This window comes from Lissotriton helveticus, chromosome 7, assembly GCF_964261635.1.
Source record: "Lissotriton helveticus chromosome 7, aLisHel1.1, whole genome shotgun sequence".
Lineage (NCBI taxonomy): Eukaryota > Metazoa > Chordata > Amphibia > Caudata > Salamandridae > Lissotriton > Lissotriton helveticus.
In genome coordinates, this window is record NC_136068.1 from 1,610,555,112 (window position 1) to 1,610,576,004 (window position 20,893).

Below are 20,893 nucleotides of genomic sequence, written 5' to 3' on the forward strand. Positions count from 1 at the left end.
ATATGACCCTGCAAATGTTCTAAAACGATCTTTGAATGTCACCTTTGGGAAGCTTAAGCAAACTGTCTCTTTAAGTATTATTGCTACACCAGATTATTCAAAGATAGTTTGATCCACAGATGAAGAAACAACCTACGCCATGCATAAATAGGTCTAAGCACTCTATTTCATGGAGCTCTTTCTCCTCTTTAAAATATTGCTTTCCTTCTCTGATCTCATTGAAGAAGAAGCACTTGCCCTTGCTGAAAAAGAACAACCCAGTGCTTTGGCCAGCTTGTCCAAGGTTCTTGCTGTGTATCGTTGGTTTGCTGATGTCTTTGACAAACCAGCAATATACACTGTGCTTCTTCATGTATAATATGGCTGTGACACAGGCATCCCACCCATGGTGTGATATGCTTAGACTGGGTCTATTCTGTCTCCGAAACTGAGAAGGATGTTTTAAATTAATGAGTGGGATACTCCAAAACAAATATATGATCTTCATACTGTGCCCACTCTCTGAAAGCTGCTTACCTTACGTGGAGCACTTTATCATCATCCATCATTCCCCCTCTCTGACTCTACATTATAAACTCCTACTGCCCTTTTGGCAACATGGACCTCTTTCTTTGATCTTGGCTCCATCCTTTACGTAGCTCCAACTGGGACCCCATCATAGTATTTCAACTTTAAACTTTATGTTAAGAAATTCCACAACTTCCCACATTTCAGTTTTCTTGTGATCACTTGCTCTCCAACTTTCACTCTCATGTCACACACATTCGAAACCACTAGTTATCTCATTAATTCACATTGCATCTAATGTCATTCCTTCCTGTTCGGACTACTCTCTTATTCACATATCTGTCTAAATGTTGCCACCCACCACTATATTTAATACTCTATGCATCCCCAAGCAAAATATCCAAGTGGCAAATTCAAAAACTATTCTCAAAGAGGCTCGCAGTACCTGTGTTTTTGATGAAGCCAAATCAAGGTATTGCACAGACCTTCTCTTCTCACGCTAATCTCTGCCTGGGAGGGTATGTCTCACCATCAGCTCTCTCCTTCCTGCTCGATTCCCTACTCACTGTTAATGCTTTTGCTTCCTACCTCACCACTAAGGATCTCAACTACAAGAAACAGCCTTGCACACTAGACAAGGCCCTAGCTCCTCCATCCGGCTCGGTTCCTCCCTCTGCTGCCATATACTCTACCTGTGTTGACTCTTTTACCCACATTTTCCTAGTGAAAATAATCCCTTTTCTCTCCCCTGCCAAACCTTCACGCACCTCCTGAGAGCTATTGCCCAGCCACTTAGTTAAGCCCCTTTGTCTAGCACCTAACTTCTGACCTCACTCTTCAACCTCTCCTTCCTGCCTGTTTCAGAGTTGCATTTATCCTGCCTTTGTTTTAAAAAAACTGAATTCCCCCTCTCCTCTTGTTCCACTTACCATCCAGTATACCAACTACCTTCCTTCAGTGCTATCCCACTGTCTGTTGCAATTTGCCTTCTGTCATTTACGGGTGTCTCCAACATTATCCCTTCCACTCACCACATCCTTCTGTATGAACCACTCTGCAGTGCTGTTGATGATCTTTCCTGCTCCCCCGGATAGCTTTGGAAAAGCTATAGAATTGCTTTCTTTCTACTAATCATTATTTTTCTCTCTGCTGGTGTCCTCTCATTTTCTCTGTCTCCCAAAGCAGTCAGTGTACCTCAGGAACCTGTCCTTGGACCGCTACAGTTCTCCTGTACACTACATATTCTGGGGAATTTCTATTTTTCTTTGTCGTTTCATCATCATCATGCTGGAGACACTGAAATAGTGTCTGGATTCCCGACTATCATGCTGTAGCTGCAATCCAAAGTTTCCAAATGCATCACAGCCATCGGACATTGGATGTGTTTTGATCTCTCATGCTAAAGTTCTCAAAACCTATAAAAAAAGGTTCTCTCCAAGTGTCAGCACCTTTTCCTCCTGGAAACGGTTGCTTTCTGATCTAAGTCATAGTATTGTTATCACTTGACTATATCTCACAGACTGTTCTCATAAGTGAATCTAGTCTGCAGTTTGTACTCTGTACATATCTCTATATTGTGTATTGATGTGATCTTGCCTGGGTAAAGTGCTTTGTTGTCTGTGATGTGGTCCGCTCTATAGAAGACCTCAAATCAATGAATAAATGTACTTCCTTAATCCAAGTATTGAACTCTCCATACCCTTCCCATCTCTTTTCCTCTTGACATCCTCCCACTACGCCAGATATGAAGGGTACATTTTATGTACAGTATGAATCCTTCACTGCCTCCACCACTCCCTCTTGTTTAACATATGAAAAATCCATCAGCATCTCCCTTTGGAAATGGACAGCTCGAGAAACGACGTAGTCTTTAACAAATTGGGCTTCCGTAATAGCTTGCTGATGAGACATCCCAAACATACATTTAAAAATATACCTTTTACCACAAGAAGCTTTTTTAACCTACCACCAACACACCCACGTTGTGCAGACAACTAGTCGGTGGCTTTCTGCTAAGACCAGGCCACATTCAAGCTACTCGCCCTAGCGCCTGAACCTGACCAGGCTCCGACACACCTTCGCTTCCCCAATGGGCGAAAAAACGGTTTTGGTTGGCCAGTTTGCTCCATTCAGAGGTCTGGATGAGTTCCCTGAAAGATCTGATTCTTCCGGCTTTTTGGACTAATACTGTGGATGCCCCACCACACCATGTTTGAGACACTCAGCCCATTGACAATTTCAGAGGAATACTCCAAGACCATATTTTTCCTTTTGAACATTCTAACTCCTGACTTTATTTCCCACCTGACTTTTGTCCCTTTGATGTAAATATGTTAATAACTCTCCTGCCAGCGGATTTGCCTCATGTGTAATGTGTTTAAATAGAAGTATCACCATCAGTGCTATAATGTTATTAATGTATCTGTAAGAAAAAAGTTCAGTTCAGTCCTAAATAGTTTGCCCACCACATGTATGTATTTTATTTTTTTACTTGTTATTAAAATGTTTTCTCTAAATCACCTAAAAATGCAGCGAGCAGTAGAGTAAGTTAATAAAAAACGATTGGAACAGCCATGCTACAACTGATAGCCGGTCGTTAGCAAGAGATGTTTCAATAGTGCTTTGAATTTAAAGCAACAAAGAGGAAGATCGTACTGCAAAACAAAGGTGACTCCATTACCAAGGAGTTAGTAGCTCAAAAGAATGAAATCAGAATGAGGCACAAGGAGGACTCGATTTAGACATCAGTCATAACGAAGCAGAGCATAGAGAATCACAAGGAACATAGGATGAGATCAAGGAGGATTCGCAGGGTGCCAAATAAGAATAGCATTTAAAAACAAAACATAAAAAGTGCCTCATTCTGTATGTGCATGCATGCATGACTACTCATGCGTGCACAATCTGAAAGACGTGGGCGATATTTTATTCATTCTTTTATTTCAAGATTCAGATACCACTTAGAGCCGCAAGTAAAACATGAATTGGGTAAAAGCTATTGTTTTTAATGGAGCAGTCTGGCTGCAAGTGGAAGCTGTCTGCCCCCTGAAAAAAATTAACAAAAAAAATTAGTATCAGGAGGGGTGATGAGCAACAGAGTAACCAATGGGAGGAGACAGAATTGTGGAGAGGGACAAGTGGAAGCAAAGGAAAATGGGCAGGGGAAGCAATGGAGGAGCTTGAGGTGGAGGGGATGTGGGATGGAGAAAAAAAAAACCAGAAGGCAAAAGAATGAACGAGTTGGAGGTGTGGCCAAAAAGGAGCAACACGGAGTGCACAGGAGGAGGTTGGCGGGTGGGGTTTTGCGGGAGGGGAAGCAGCACACGGGGCACTGAGCAAGAAACATATGTACTCTAATGACGTGCTCAAAGAAAATGAAAAATTAGTTCCTGAATGCGAGCAGTGGAAGTCGTGCTATCAAATCAATGATAAAGAAGCTATGCTTAAGGGGAGGGACAAATACAAGAAGAGGAAGGAAAACTATAGAATGAGGTCCTAGCAAATAGGAGGGACAAGTATCCAACCCATGGTAAGCAATGGGATGGCTCCAAACCCACTGTAATTTTCTGGTATGGTCCACAAGAAGTCTTTTGACAACGGAGAGCTAAAAGCTGCGTGTAGGTGAGACCTAAAAAGAAGACAAACACAGGCATTCTGAATGGACTGTAATGTAAGTGTTAAATATTTGGGCAAGCCCACATACACAGATGAACGATATCCAAAATGGGGGAAAAATCTGCATTTCCAGCAGTAATTTATAGGCTGATAATGGAAGAAGATGTTTGATTTTACCTTTCGTTTTGAAATACAAGATTTTACATTAGCGGCTCTCAGTGGTGCAAAGGCCAAGTAGGACCTGAACTGTGAGTTCCGCGTAGGGGAATAATAAGGAATAGAAATAGGCGTGTACGCTACTCTTGGGTGCAGTTTAATTACCAATAAGGGATACTCAACAAATAAATGCAAGGGGAATCTGCATAATGGCTTGATAGTACCTTCTGTTTTGCCTGATGGGGACATCCATTGGCATCATCTGTGACAATTTTGATTTATTGGGTCTCTTTTGTGTAATGCTGCTGCATTACCCCCTCCCGCACCATCCTTCTGTACCGTTCTCCCTCTAATGCATCTGCTGGTTGTACTCTGAGCTCTCTGTTGCTGCTGATATCAGCCACTGATACACTGGACTCTAGCCATGGCCAATCCTGCTAATGCACTCTGATTACCTACTGTATGCCATGCGGAGGTTGCGAACTAACTCTGCACCATGCCACTGCTGATGTGCAGTGGGTAATATCCGGGTCACCTCTGGATTCCTTGAACAGCCATTGTGCCATGCCATTTGCTTCTGATACACTATTTCCCCTCCCTCCCCTCGGTGTCAAAGCTGTCAGCCCTCAAAAGCCATGGTGATTCTGTGGGTCTTTATTCCATGGTAGTGCTGTGGTTCCCTTTGTGCCATTCCAGTGCTCTCCGTCCACTTTGTGGCATACCGCCACTGATATCCCACAATTTCTTATGCCCTGATCCCTTCTGTGCCATGATGCTCCTGCATGGTGCTACTTTTTTTTGTTGTTTTTTTTGTTTGCCTTAACTGTCTCTGTTTAATGCCATTGTTGATGCCATGCACTGTCTGTGGCTTGACATTGGTGATGCTCTGCTTCTAATTCTTCTCAGTTCTATGTGACTTGTGGAGCTGTGTTCATAACAATCTGCTCTTGGTCCACAGCTCCCCTTCTCGGTCATCGGTGCCTTAAATGGCGTGCACATGTTCGGTAATAACCAGGAGGTCCTGCTGACGGCCACCAGCACCGAGAACACCAGGGTGGTATGGAAGTCTTTCCACGACAGGTGAGTGTGTGAGCGGGTACTGCTGTTCAGTGCTAGCCTAGTGTCCACCCCACCCTGCTTCCTCCTCAGCTAGTTGTCTTCAAGCACTGCCCTGTTCATCATGGTCCACTCTCTCTCCTGCACTGCTCTCTCTCCCATGCTGCCCCCTTCTATGCTTCTCCTTTCCAGCTCTGTGCTCTTAGGCTCTGCCCTAAGTTGCTCTTTTTACAGTACTCCCTTTTGTGCTGGCCTTCTTTAGAGTGCTGCATTCTGGGTAGTACTGTTCAGCACTGCTCCCTCCTGGCCATTCCAGGGACCTCCATCCTGGGCTGCCCTCTTACCCTGCTACCATGTGCGCTTCTCCCTCCGGTACTTTTCCCCCCCTATGCTGCTCTACTCCAGACCTTCTCCCTTCTGGGGCTGTGGCTCTCAAGCACTGTACTAGTACCTCTGGCTGGTGGCCATAGAGCACTGTGGTCTTCTAGAGAGCGCCATCCTGTACTGCTCAATTAATGACTTCTTGCTCCTGCAGTACTCCTTCCTTGGCTCCTTCCAGCACTGCCCCTCCTGGCTGCTTCCTCCTTTAGGGGTCGCTGCCAGACTGCTCTGCCTGCACAGCTCCCTCATGTGCTGCTCCTCTTTGATATTGCTTACCTCCATGCACCAGAGTGACCCCCTCCACCGTTCAGCATGTGCTGATCCTGCACTGCTTTCAGTCCTCCATTGATTCCTCCTGGCGTGTTCCCATATGCGCCTCCACGTGTGCTGATCCCTGTTTGCGCACTGCTTACCTTACTGCACTGGGGTTGCCCTCTGCCTCAGATGTAGCTCAGATGCTGCTCGTCTCACACAATGCTTACCCTCCTGCACTGCTCTGCCCCACTACTTTTGTGCCCTCTGGCATGTTCTCTTTCAGAAGAATTTCACTGAATACATGGCAATCCAAAAGGGATATATTATTTAAATAAGTAGAGTTTACTTTGTTAAAGCATGCTAAAGATTTACATTAAGAATAGCCGAAATGAAGCTCCATGATTAGGTTTAAGTAATGACCTCTTAAAAGTAAGAGCCTCCAAGTAGCGGGAGTCTGGGAGCACGGCAGGTGAGGCTTCCACGGGTCCAGCCATGAGCCTGGGGGCTTCAGTGAACCTCCCTCTTCCCTCTGTAAAGTTCCCCATGCCACCAAGCATGAAAGCGGTTTCTTTTGCACGGACTGACCACTCCCGAGCAAGACGTGGACAGGGACAGACTTGGAGCATCCAAGCCATTCATCCCACTACAGCCTCTATTGTAAAAGACCTATGCTGTGTTTTCCCTTTGATCTTTGCAGCATCAACCTGATTGTGATGTCATCAGAGGTAGACTCCAATGATCTGTACCTGAATCGACTGCTGGACAATGTCTTCCACGCAATGGTAAGTGCTCTTTGATCTGTGAAGTATTCTATTGACTTCCAACAACAAAGGTGAGTTGCATCTTTCATCTGGTTGGATGCCAAGGCTTTTGTGATTTGCAGTTGAGGACAGTGAATAGTTTCTCCAGCATGTGTGGTTGCTGCAGCATTGAAGATGCTGGAATGTGACTGTGGCTGTTTCACGAGGCTTTGTCTCTCAGACTTTGGCTGTGGGCAGTAGAACTCCACTTGCTGAAGGGGGTGTTGTTGAAGGAAGGCAGATCCTCCCTGCTAACATTTTAGGCCATTTGTGTTTAGCAGCTGTTTTTATGGAATCAGGTGCTGCCAATGTATTTTATAAACAAAATGCTTACAGCTTCATCCACTTTCTTAAGATCCTTCCTTGTAGGTTTTCCAATGCCCCCAAAGATGTGATGTAGATTCTGAAGATGATCTGCACTAATCTACCTTCTCTTGGACATTTGCATATCCAATGACAGCTGTAATTTCTTTGCTTCACAGTTGTTTCACAGAGGTCTGACATTTTATGTATCTTCTTTAAAGGGAGTCAAAATCTCCCAATCCTTCTTTGACAGGAGTAATCGATGTCAATTGGTCAAACGTTGTCTGAGCCAAAATAGTCTACAGCAGTAGTCCTTCTCACCTCTATCTCTTTATTACCTTTATACACCTCAGTAGTTACGAGGGCTGTTTATTCATCTCTTCCTTCGACAGATAACAATCTCTTTAACACGGGTACACTGCCTGTCAATCAAATGACTGTAGATGAAACCGCTTACTTAAATTCAATTCCATCTACCTAATTTTAAATGATAAACTGCCACATGCATCAACAGAAGGAATTGCGATTTCTAAATAGTGATTTTTAAGGAATCGCTATTTAGGAATCGCAAAAGCCTATGCATGTAGGAATCGCTATAAAAATAGCGATTCATACATATTCCGTAATTGCTATTCGCAAATTGCTAGTCGCAATTAAGGAATGCTGTCCCATTCATTCCTATGGACCTCCAGGCCATAGGAAAGAATTGGAGATTGCATGAGCAATTTCAAGGGTACAAGGGTGTCAAAATGACACCCTGTTGCACCCCCCTGAAATTGATCTGTGCACATATGTTGCACACACACGTGCCCTAAGGGCATGTGTGTGCGCAACATGAAACTTTGACAAATGCACAAAAGTGCATTTTTCAAAGTTTTTGTTCAACTTCATGGTAATTTGCTACTCCTATTAGCGAAATCACTATTTTTTTTAACTTTAATGCATTGCATTTAAGGAATCTCAATTTGGGATTCCTTAAATGCAATCGCAATTTAAGGAATCGCAATTTAGAGATTCCTTAAATTGCGATTTTTGCATTTGGGATGATGCATCCCAAATGCAAAAATACTAGTCGCAAAGGGGCAGATTCTGAAACTCTGCACGTTTGCGACCAGTTTTTCCTTTGATGCATGTGCCTGAAAGACGCTGCCCTCCTTCCCCAGATATTATGGATCAACACTGTCTCCGCTAGGAATCAATGTATACAAATGCGATTTTGACTGATAGATGCCCAAAGTGACATTATTATCCCTGATGCATGTGACCTTTGCTGAGTCAGTGTAACTCTGGTGGGTTATAACTAGACATTACCAGTGCTTGTTCTCCCTGCTGCATTAGTGATGAACGACATTGTCAACAGTATTATTAATGTTTATAGCTATTGTCGGCATGAATCACTTGTGATTGGTTTGTCGTCTTGCAGGTGCTGGTGGTCGGCTTGGACGAACTGGTGAACATTAAAAATGTGGAACGGCTGAAGAAAGATTTAAGGGTATATTTTACATTTATATATTAGCATTTTTGTCTAGTGTGAGCCATCTCATGATAGTGGATAGTGGATGGCTCCATTTCGCAGACACAATTGTCCAGGCCTGTTATTTCCTTTTACGATATATAACATTTTGGGAGATGTGTTTCCTGTTCTTGTCAACTAAACAAATTGGACTAACACACAGAAATTAGTGATTTAAATAATAATGCCCAGAGATGGCAAGTTTTATTCCAGAAGACATAGTAACCTTTGGTGAATAACAGGCATTGAGAAGTAAATGAAGCAATTTGGGTGAAAAACAGGGAGCGAAACATATGAGAGTTCTGGGAACAGAGATGCCTAAAGGTGAGTTGCACAAACCGTTCATATAAGGGAAACAAGAGTTCATATAAGAGGTTTACTTAGAGCAGGAACTTTTCATTCATTTTTCGTTATTCCTTATAGTTTCTTCACCTTTTCAGGTTGGATCCTGAGGATGAATCCAGTCTGGTTTCGCTCACGTAGACTCTAAGTGTCCGCCTTCCCAGAATCGAAGAGTTTAGACATGGGCTCTACGACAAACAAGCTGTTTCCAGAGACCAGGCTTTTCTTTTTTTTTTTGAGTTTACAGTCGACTTCATACATCTCTGTTTTTAAAGGCACTGTATTGCTTCTATGTTGAGCAAAGGTTCTATTTATGGTCCCGCCCTTCTTCCAGCAGGCGTTTATTATAGGGTTTTGAAAGGCCAACTTCATCAGTGTATTTTGGCAGTTCCAGCAGCGCTTTTAGAGTGGGGCAAATGCCTTTTCTGAGTGTAAATATGCTCAGCATTAAATGTGAAAATAGTCTGACCCATTTTGGGCTTCAGAAACCTCTCCAAGTATTGCCTTTTCCTACAATTTGTAAGTCGGTACTTCTGATTTGATAATTGTGTGTCACAACAGGAGATGGAAATAGGTGTGACATATAGCTGAATAAATCACAAGTGGTGTCTCTCGCTCTGTCTCTGTCAGGGTAAAAAAAAGAGCAGATCTGCCCTTGAGGTGCAATTAAAAATGGGATTGAAGATGTCTGTGATCCTCCATCTTTCCCACTGTCCCTGATCGCTTTAGGCTTGTGCCTTTCCACCACAATAGGCTGCATTTTCCTCCTGCTCTCCCATGTGTCCCCTGTACCCATCTTCAGTCTTGTGTTGGCTTCTTCTCTGCTTTCCAATATCTTGTCTCCTTCCTCTGGCTGCTGATAGATATTAGCTCTCCTGAGCACAATAGTCTGGGGTCTGTTATCAGACTCCTGCTATATATGCTGATCTTTTCTACAATCCCACCCGGGCCTTCTTGCTTCAGGTTTCTGCACTCCTCAACCATCATGTGCACACATGTGGCTTCTGTGATCTTCTCATGAGCCTCCAGCACCCCCTCCCTGGAGTGTGGCAGTAATCCGCAAGATGCCTAGTAAACTGCTGTCTACTCCCTCAGACTTTTGCTCTCTGTGTCTCCATCCCCAGAATGTTGTATAATCCTCAGATGATGTTCTATTATTTAATGCCAGTGATCTAGAGGTAGCCTAGTAGCGGACAGGCTGTTTGCCAGTTTCTCAAAGTTCCTGATTTATCACCGTCTCGCATGCAAATAGTGGTGTTTTTTCAGCAGTTTCCATCCTCAGATTGCATGTTTCTTCAAAAAGGCTCCTCTATCGTCCTAAAACTGTGCTTGAAAAATTACCTTGACTTAAAACGTTCAACTGATTACTTTTTTTTGCTTTCTTTCTAGTGACTCGCCCCAAACACTCCATCGTTTGCATGCCTCATTTCTTGGCCTTCTCTAAATCACTTGCATGTTTACATTAGTTACCTTTAATGTATTTCTCCACCATGCCCACATCTCATTTCATTGATCACAAGCTCTCCTTCTTTGAAACCATTCCACTGCAATCTAACAATACCTGATCTCCTCTAGCTGTCAGTTTGCATGAACTTAAATAGCCCCTTCTAATAATCAAATTTAACCCTATCAGTTTAACCCCTTGGCTGCAGCTGTAATTCCGCCGCAGCGCTAGGGGGAGGGGGGCCGCGCGGCGCCGCCATGCTCGTCACGAGCCTCGGGCGCGCTGTGCTTGCAACGGAGTGGTTCCGTCACGGCCCCGCCCGCTCAATAGAACGCTCAGCGCAGGCGCGAAATCGCTGCCGCGCAGGTGTGGCGGCAGGGCCGTGACGGAACCACTCCGTCATTAGCACAGCTCATCCATGGCTGGTGACGGAGTTGTTCCGTCACCAGCACCCAAAGGGTGGTACCACAAATAACCTGAAGCAAATGCATGAAATGGTCTGACTTATAGCATATGACTAATGGAAATAACCACAGGATTTTGGGTTCCAGAGCAAAGTGCTACCAGCTGAAAGCGCTCATTACAACAATTCAGTATATGTTTACCCTTTTCTCATCATGCCACACACTCTTTCCTTACATGTTCTTTGCTTGTATCTCAGGTCTCTGTAGGATACGGCCCTACAAACAGACCTCCTGTCCCCTTCCAGGCCTGCTCTGCCGTTCCATTAAGACGTCTTGCCTGCTCTGGTCTGAGATGCTTTTTTTGCATTCTAGTCCTCTGCTCCACTCTTACATTGTTTGGTCACTTCTCTAGGCCTGCTACCGGCTGATCGATAGCTTCCTGATGGTGTCCGAGAAGAGTGGTGACCTGACGCAGTGCGTGGATTGTGTGGTGCCCTACGATGGCCCCATTCTGCAGGTGAGCAACAACCCACAACAGAAATTAGAAGGGATGTAACGTGCTCGCGCAAAGGGGGCTGTGATGGGTACAAAAAAGGTCACTTGTGCATGTGTTCTAATTTTTTTATTGATTCACTGTGATTCTTTAGCCCAAATATAACTTGTTAGCAGCTAAGATGTTTTTTTCACGGAACTAAATAATGTGGGCGTCTGACCCACAGTTTGAAAAATTTTCAATTGTTCCACAATCATGGAGTATACATATTTTGAATTCTAGAAGTCTCATAGGACTTGTCTTGCACTAATTTGAGTTATTTTATTAATTTCACAGCTAACTGAACGTTCCTAACAAGGGAAATATAAATGTTAAAAGCTCTCTTCAAATAAACTTCTATGGTGCAGAATATGATAAAGTAAATCATACCTTCCAACTCCCCCTCATTTGACAGGTGTCGACCTCTTTTCTATAATGTATATAAACCATTCAAAATCACCACATGTGCAAGTAGACTTTCACTAGGCCATGCTCCATTCACATTAAAGGGATCCGACTGTTAGATATCTGGCTTCATGAATTTTTATCAGAATGTGTCAAGGGTGCATTCTAATGGGCCAAATGTAGGCCCGGTTTTCCTTGATTCTGGGGATAACCTACAAGTCCTAGATTTACATAAAATGGGCGTCCAAATAGGCACCATGATACAAATGGTAGAACATGTAGAAAATGAGGTAGGAATTTTCAGGTTTTAAAAATACTGATTGTTATAATGACAGCATCACTAGGAATTACATAACCATTGACAAAATTGCTGGAAATGTATATGAAAAATATGCTGCGAAAGGTTCTCTTTTTCATTGGGAAGAGGCTGAACGTCCAAACGTGTGAATCGCGGAGACCATAGGAAGAATATTAGGGGTTGTGCAATTTCAGAAGTAGAAAGATCTGGTAAGAAGTCCGTGGGCCCCAATCACCGCCACAACGGCTGCCATCTTAAATCTTTTAACCAAACGAACGCCTACACATTGTCTCTATCAGCATTTTCAAAAAATGTATACTCTACATAATAGAAACGTCCTACCTGTACAAAAAGTCTCTGTGCACATTTCTAAAAATCAGATAGAAGCACATTTGAAAATCTTGCATTAGTAAATGAAGCATGTGCAGCAAACCCAAACCTGTACCCAAATCTTTTATTAATACATAATTATGAAAATATGCCACCGAAGAACTGTTCCAAGATATGCAAACACATTTTTGTGGATTTTAGTACCTATATTTAAAAAAAACACCAACACTAACTTTACGCCCTCAAGGAAAGAGCGTTTAATAAAAAGGACACTGCTGGTGTTCTACTTGTTTATTTAAAGTTGCACCCAGCAGTGATCTTTTAATTCCATGGGAAGGAGGGAGGGAAATAAAAAAATAAAAAAATTTAAACCACACACCAGCGGAAGGGGTTTAGAGGGTAGCCTTATGTTTCTCTGAAAACAAAACTGTGTGAAGACCGCAGAGGTCAGGTTCTCTGAGCGGAGTTGTTGCACGCACTCCCAGTCTGGAGTCGCCCAAAAGCAGCAGGAAGTTGGTAGCCTGGTCTGGACGAGGCCTAGTGAACTTTTTTTGTGGCTGACGCACTGTCCAGTTGTGTAAACATAACCCAGGCCAAACCAGGACTGGCTCAATCGGAAACTTTAGAGCAAATTGCACCCACTACTAGTGTAAGCAGATGGAGCTATAGTGGGAATGGAGACTCTTTACTTGGAGTTTAAGTACCCCCATGTAGACCCTGATGGGGCCACTCTTGGGAGCACAGCCCTACATATGAGAAAAGCAATGGACTGTGATGCGGATCTGAATTATTACCACTGGCAGAAATTAATTCTAGCACTCCTCTCATCGCTTGCATTCCTCAGTATGAGGCTCACAGTGCGATAGGCATCCAGACCCAGACATGGGTCCTGTGCTCACTGTACTGCAGGACTGGTGCTATACCATACTGATGAGCAGCTCTGCCAAGTGTCATCCATGACGTGTTAGACTAACATATATAGTTAATTGTCAGACCCCTCGCAGGGGACCTCTGTGCAAGCCAGAGGTACTGGGCCCAACCACAAGGGTAAGGGCGTTTTACTCCTGAGGCCCCATGGCTAAAACTACTTTGTGTCTGCTGGGCCAAGTACTACCCATTCAGAACGTCATTCCCAGTGGTAGTGATGGTTGAGTTGTCCAAGGATTCTCAAAGGTGGGGTTGTGGGGAGGTGTGGGATGTGAGGAGGCAGATGCAAGGTGTACACATACTCACAAATCAAAACACGCTCAGCAACCTCAGTAAATGAATGTCCAGCCAAATACTTGCTATTATGAATTGTGGTATTTATATACAAATACAAAGTGAAATACGGCAAAAAACAAATAATACTCACAGTCTCCGTTAGGCCGGCACTCTAGCGTTCTCCAGGTATGTCCTGTAGTTATTCCTCATTTAAGTGAGGTGATCATTTAGAAATTCCACAATGGCTTCCTAAAAGTCAAAATGTCCAGGTGCAGTAGCGCTTATAGTCAGTTTGTTCCCCCTAGAGGCTTGATGACCCAGCAATCAGTCTTACCTGCTCTCTATTGGACTTGCGGTTTGGCAGGCCTGTGCATTTATCAGTGGCCTGGCGGTGAGCAGAAGACTGGATGCTGCGGCTAGGTGACATGGATCTGTGGTGCTTCTCCAAACATGCTGTTAGTGTTCAAGAGTCTGGCGGCTCTTAGGTGCAGGTGATGGAATCTGTGCTCTTCTACTGTGGCTCACAACCGCCTACTCAGATCCACAACAACAACCCTCTTCTTCAACCCAGCCCTCTTCTGGCAACGTGCGTCGCGAACAGTGCATTCCAGCAGATGGCAATGGCCCCCTATCTTCACTACAGCCCCTACCTGGAATTACGGGATTCGTGAACAAACTTAGACCAGGCTATCGCCCCTTCGAACCACTTTGTTGCACGGGCAAGGGCCAGCTTCTTACCACAGCGCTTTACCAGGGTGATGGCCCTTATCTTCAACTTGCCCCCTCCCTTTGCAATGGCAGTCATGACAGCACCCATAAAATGGCGGTACCTTTGTGTTACAACACAGCATGGGCGATGCTCCATTTCCTGCCATAGCGCTGTATTAAGGTGACACCCCTTATGTTCACCACGGCTCCCAACAGGAAATGGGGGTCGCGAACAGTAGTGCTTGGGCGTACAGCCCGATCAGTGCAACAATCCTCAATATGGACCCAGAATCTCATCCTCTGTTTCAGGTATCCCGTCAACGGGGTCTCTACTGGACCTTACTCTCTCCAGGCGCTCTCCTCCTCCTAATATTGTCATCTGGTCTTGGCAGGCAGACGCTGGTGCTCCAGGGCAAGTGGTCTTGATTTTCTTGGGCAGTGTGCCCTCACGAGGCTCGGAGACTGGCAGACCTAAGTCCCCAGTTCTGGTCACAACAGGCAAAAGTCATGCTGAGCTTCTCCACGCTGATGTACAGCTCCAGTTTGACAATTCTGCGAAGCTGAAGCTCTCCTCTTTATAATCATTTACTAGACACAGGTGTTATTTATTGTCTGAGTCTTTCAAGTTTGTGATGTGGGGTTTGCCTCCTTTGAATTGCCCACTTCAGTGTTCTGTCCTTTTCCAGGAAGCAGTCTGTCACAGCAGGAGCGACTTCAAACTTGATAACCCCACACACAGGCCATGGGACTGACTAGAGGACAACTCCTGGATGTTAGCCTCATTGATATATGCCTATCAAAGCGTTACCACAGCTCTCAGCTCTGTTCTTCATGATTCTCAGATCAGCCCATCTACTCCTTGAGATGTGTCCATGCCCCACTGACCAGTGATCTTTACAGAATTAAAGAACTCTTTTGAAGTGCAAAAGAGCCTGGCTCAGCCTTCTTCTGTTTTGACATCCACATGACTCTAGATAGAGGAGACATGGCCTCATCCTTCTGGACTTCTGTGCAGCATTTGACGCAGTCTCCCATCCCATGCTCATCCAATGCCTGCATAAAATCTGAATCCAAGGATATGCACTCCAATGGATCTGCTCCTTCCTGACTGGAATGATGCAATCAGGCAGTCTGGCACTGTGCACCTTATACACCTGTGACCTCGTCTGAGGAGTTCCACAATGATCCTACCTGAGCCCGACCCTCTTCAGTACATATATGATCCCTCTAGCCAGCATCATACTGTCTCACAAAATCAACATCCTCTTCTATGCCGATGACACGCAACTAATTTTCTCCCTCAGGGATAGATGCCCATTACTCCGATCAAGATCAATGCCCGCATGACTAAAATCGTAGACTGGATGAAGACAACGGCCTGAAGCTGAACACTTAACACCATTTACACATACGTTTACTCGCATGTGAGCACTGACTAGGATCTCCCAAGTAACTTGCTCCTGGAAAAACAGCATGCATATTTGGTTGAAACATGTCGACCTAACACTAGGATGTGAGCGGCCTTTATTATCTTATTTCACGTCGACCATCACTGTTTTTAATCCTACATAAGGGATCCACGATTAAAACTTTCTAAGGGACGGATCTCCTTGAGGCAGTTTTAATTCACCAACAAATTCACGATTTTACAAAAAATAACAGCTCCACTGTAATCAGGTGTTGTAGCACACCTGAGATGCATTAGGCGTCTTGGGTGGGAACCCAATGATGAAGCATGCCATCAACTAGGTTGGTGGGGGAAGGTTCATTTAAAAAACCTAAAGGTTTGTCTGGCTACATGAGAGAAAGGCATTCATGACGTTGTACTGGTTTGGTAGCTAGCTCATTTTCATTTGTTATATTGATAAGGGGAAGAGAAACATGCTTACCTCATCCTCTCATTCTCCTATTTTCTTTGCCTCGCTTGAAGCTGAACACAGACAGCACTAAAATCGTGATCTTTGGGAAGAGCTCTTCACAGTCGGACTCCACCTGGTAGCCAACACAGCTAGGGGAGACACTCAACTCAACCACCTATGCCAAAAACCTTGGGATTGTCATTGACAGCAAACTTGTCAAACAAGTGAACCCCTTCACTGCCTCATACTTGCATACCTTGAACATACTGAGGAAGATTTTCAAATGCCTCTCAATCAACACCCAAAAAACCATCACGCACACCCTGGTCACAAGCAAGCTGGATTCCGGAAGAACTCTCTTAAACCTGTATCACCATAAAAATTACCAGAAGGCTGCAAATTGTTCAAAATTCCACAGCCAGAATCACTTTCAACATCCCACGCCACACTCGCACCACACCAGAAGGAGCTCCACTGGCTCCGCACACACACTTTCAAGGCACTACATAACACTGGTCCAGCATACCTAAACAATTGCATCTGCTTTCACAAACCTTCCAGACGACCTGTGCTCATATAGATTCCTACTTGAACAAGTCCCATGCATACAGAAAATCAGAACCTGCAGTCGAGCCTTCTCCAGGTGCTTCCTTGTTTAGGAGAAATACCTCGATATATGATTGTCCAACTCTTTGCAAGCAATCTGTCGGGACCCTTAGCGCAAAAACCGAGAGTATGGTGCTGCTGCTAAATAAGTGGTCCTGTGCAGAGAGCCCCAGAGTCCTACCCTTCCTCTGCTGGCCCGGAATTACGGACCACTTATTTAGCAATCATATATTGAGGTATTTCTCCTACGCAGGGAAGTACCCTGCACTGCACATTCCTCTTTAGGTGTAGTTAGGGATCGATTAGGTCATGAAGAAACGCCATTAATTCAGCTGGAGCACAAGGTATGGAACATGTCAACCACGTTTATATGTTAGGCTACCTTGGTCCATTGAGCCCTTGTGATAACCTCCTTTTCATTGTTTTTATCCCTGCCAAGGGAACCATCATATTAAAATAATATGGTATCCCTTAGAGATCTGTCTTATAAGTAGCCCTCTCGCGTGGCCCGTAAGGCATTGCAGTGCTGGCCTGATGAAGAGCACACCTTATGATGAAGCATAACATCCATTTAGTAAGTGCACTAAGAAATAATCACAAGGATTTCCTGGGGTTATCCACTTTCAGCCTAGCTCCCCTTTCTCCTTTTCTCTAGCAATAGGATGTCCAAGATGTATTATTTTTTAAAGTGAACAATACTGCCCTGCAAGGCTCCTTGTGTTGTTGGTTCTAGAATTCGTGGGACCAATTACATTTTCTTGACACTGGCTATTTCAATCTTCGTACAAATAACTACAACAATAAACAAGAAGAGACAAGATTAAAGACCCTTTTGATGACGCTCAGGCTTATCACAGGGAACGTCCACAATCTAACATTCCAGTTGCGGGTGATACAAGATGAGTAAGGAGATGCGCCAAGGAGAGTTATCGCAGCATTATTGGCCAAGTCATCTTGGAATGGGAAAACTCTTCACATCCTTGTCCCCTTTTCATGGATGCATTTTTAATGCACTGGTGTGAAAAAAATTGCTGTCTTTCTACTGGTTCCCTTGGTCCCAAAACTGATCATCAAACTGAAACAAGCAAATTGAAATCATAACTAGTGGTTTACAAATCTGCTGATTTACATTAGCATGGGCCCCTCCAAAAAAAACTCACCCACCACAATGCTTTCTTTTGATTGAAATGTTGAATTTTGGCCAGAATGTCACTGCAGGAGGACAATTAGTTATAATAATTGTGTTAGGATCTAGACTCGAGTCTCATTTATTGGGTGTTAGACTCATTCTTACTAACTCAGTCTTGCAGCTGGTCTGTCTCATCCATTTGATATAATTGATACAATTTCATTTGTGTAAATCATAATCCTTCTGAATTAAAACAACTTTGGTGCATAACTCTCACATTTCACAGCAGTGGACTTGGACTTTCAGTTGCTCATTGCAGTACAGTTTACCTCTTTGTCCACCTTTTGCAAGGTGCTAAAAACCTGGTTATTTTAGGTCACTTTTGAGGCTGTGGCACCTGTTCCGAAGCGCTCTGAAACCCTATAATGACCTGCGTAAATGGGAGAATAGAGACAGACTCACCAGCAGGAAAGACGTTCACCCAAGGGCAACAGAACTGCCCAATTGATTATATATTCTTGCAGGCCTGGAATTTCACCCAGATTAGGGACTTTAGGTTAGAATTAAAAGAAGTGAGTGATCACAAACTCCTACACATAATAATATCGGGGGGGAGGGAATTACAGAGAGAAACGGTGATTACCCAGGAGGTCGAGTACCCCAAACGGGTGACGACACGGCTAACTGAGGAATACATGGAAAAACTGAAGGCCATGCAATTAAAAAAGGCACCCGAAAACTGCGAGAATAAAAAATTGGAATGGTTTATAGGGAAATTAGAAGAGGTGGTTCAATGTCTAAAGACAAAACTAAAATGGGTTAGACCCACAAGGGTAAAACAAATAAATCGAGGCAAAGGGTTCTCTGTGGCGTGCCAAAATAAGAAAAAGGAGATACGAGCAGTACAAAGAAGACAAAAAAAGAACTTTACTCAAGAGAGACAGGACCAGCTAGTTAAACAGAAAAAAGAATTCAAGTTAATGGTAACCAATGCTAAAAGAATATATAAAGAAAAATGCTGGATAGAACTATTAGAAGCCATAGAAAATAAAAATCTAAGGCAATTTTGGAAACTAGTAAAGGCTGTAGCAGGAACATCAGATGGAGAATTAAACTGTGTGGCGAGTGAGGCCGCATGGGATGGGTACATAAGGGAACTGTACGGGGTAAGGACGCCCAGAGAGGAGGTGGAGACTAAAATATGGCAAGAAATCTCAGATGACCTATTTATTAAATTTAATGAAGAACAAGTTGAGCTCACTATAAAAGAACTTAAACTAACTCGGGCAGCAGGACCTGATAATCTTCCTGCTATAATTTTGAAATCCGAGGTTAAATGGTGGGCAAGATTTCTTGCCAAGATGTTCCAGGTAGTTCTAAGAGAAGGTATAATGCCACCAACCTGGAAGGGGGCCATAATTAGGCCAATCCACAAGAAAGGGAGCAAAGAGGCGCCACAAAACTACCGGCTGATAAATCTCCTAGATATAGGTGAGAAAGTGTTTTCTAAAATTGTACTGAAACAATTAAATGCATGGGTAGACGAGTTTCAAATAATACCCACAGAACAGGGTGGATTTAGAGCAGGCCACTCTACAATAGATCATGGATTTGCTCTATGGGCGATGGCAAGGAAGTCGACTTAACAGAACGGCAAGTCGTGTTGCTGTTTCGTCGACTTCAGAGCAGCCTTTGACTCTGTGGATCGGGTCTACCTATGGGAGCTACTAAAGAGGTTAAATATTCCTAAAGATCTCCTCACAATAATAAAAGAACTACACAGGGAAAACTGGGGGCAAGTAATTAAGGATACGGTGGGTTCTCTGACCCCCAAAATACCCATTGCTAATGGATTAAGACAGGGTTGTGTGCTGGCACCACAGCTATTTTCGATCTTTTTGTCAGATCTCCCGGCACATCTAGAGGTGGAGGGAAGTGCCAGTCCGAAAATGGATGGCAACAAGATACCCTGCCTATTGTACGCGGATGATCTGGTAATAGTAGATCAGACCGAGAGGGGCCTTCAAAGAAAGCTTAATGCTTTTAATACATATTGTGCCAGTAAATTTTTAACTATCAATCTGGATAAAACTAAAACCCTATGCTTCGGGAAAAAGATAAGCAGATTCAGTTGGTACATAGGGGATCTCAAATTGGAGACAGTTAATGAGTACCGATATCTGGGTATATGGTTCGACAGGGCTCTAAATTGGAATACCCACCTGGAAACTCAAAAAGCAAAGGCACTCTCTTCCATATGTGGCCTAAAAAGATTTAATGGGGACTATGGAGAGATGTCACACCGACCTCTGCTGAGAGCTTTTGAAGCAATGATCCCCTCTCAAGTTTTATACGGTGCTGAGATCCTTTATTTGAGCGGTAAGGGATCCTGGGACGTGATAGAGGGGAATTGCATAAAAAGGCTCCTATCACTTCCTCAGTCTGCTATGATACAAGCCATCAGAACTGAAATAGGCACAAAGTCCTGGGCGATACAAACCCAGACGGCTGTGATTAGATTCTGGAAGAGATTGGAAGACCCCGAAAGCCAAAAAGTAGCACACTGGTGCCGCAAAGAAATTCTGAGAAGTGAGCTAAAATGGGCAAAGGTCAGTAGGGAAAAACTGAAGGGAATCTGTAACTCATTAGAGATCGACTGGGACCAGGAAACGTTTCAAGTTATAAGTACCAATGGTGAGCTGAAGCAAAGGGGGAAAGAATCTTCTAAATCGCTTGATATAGGTTATTTAACAAAGAAAAAATCAGTGGCGCATATGCTAAATGCTTGGTCCTATGAAAATTGGTTCCCCTACCTTGATAGATTACCCAACCGTGGGTTTAGGCAAGAGATCCTGAGGTTTCGAATTGGGATTAACCCATGGCTAATTAATAAAGACCTTAAAACAAAAATGATGGATCAGGAAGGTCGTTGCAGGTGTAAGCTGGGAACTAAGGGAGACCTGCTACATATCTTGTTGGATTGTCTGTCACTCCTAGAGCAGAGAAAACTGTGGCTGCGCCCGGTCTTCTTAAAATATGATATAAAA

The 20,893-nt window shown here is 43.9% G+C and overlaps 1 protein-coding gene across 3 annotated transcripts in view; it reads left to right on the forward strand.

The window, feature by feature from the left end:
• The window catches only part of FUZ (fuzzy planar cell polarity protein), a 158,837-nt gene that overhangs the window by 43,457 nt on the left and 94,487 nt on the right, over positions 1–20,893 (forward strand). For all 3 annotated transcript variants that reach the window (XM_078655249.1, XM_078655247.1, XM_078655248.1), the window contains exons 2-5: positions 5,237–5,358; positions 6,668–6,752; positions 8,497–8,565; positions 11,189–11,293. In XM_078655249.1, coding sequence (XP_078511375.1) covers positions 5,237–5,358; positions 6,668–6,752; positions 8,497–8,565; positions 11,189–11,293 — 381 coding nt within the window. The remainder of the gene's footprint in view (positions 1–5,236; positions 5,359–6,667; positions 6,753–8,496; positions 8,566–11,188; positions 11,294–20,893) is intronic.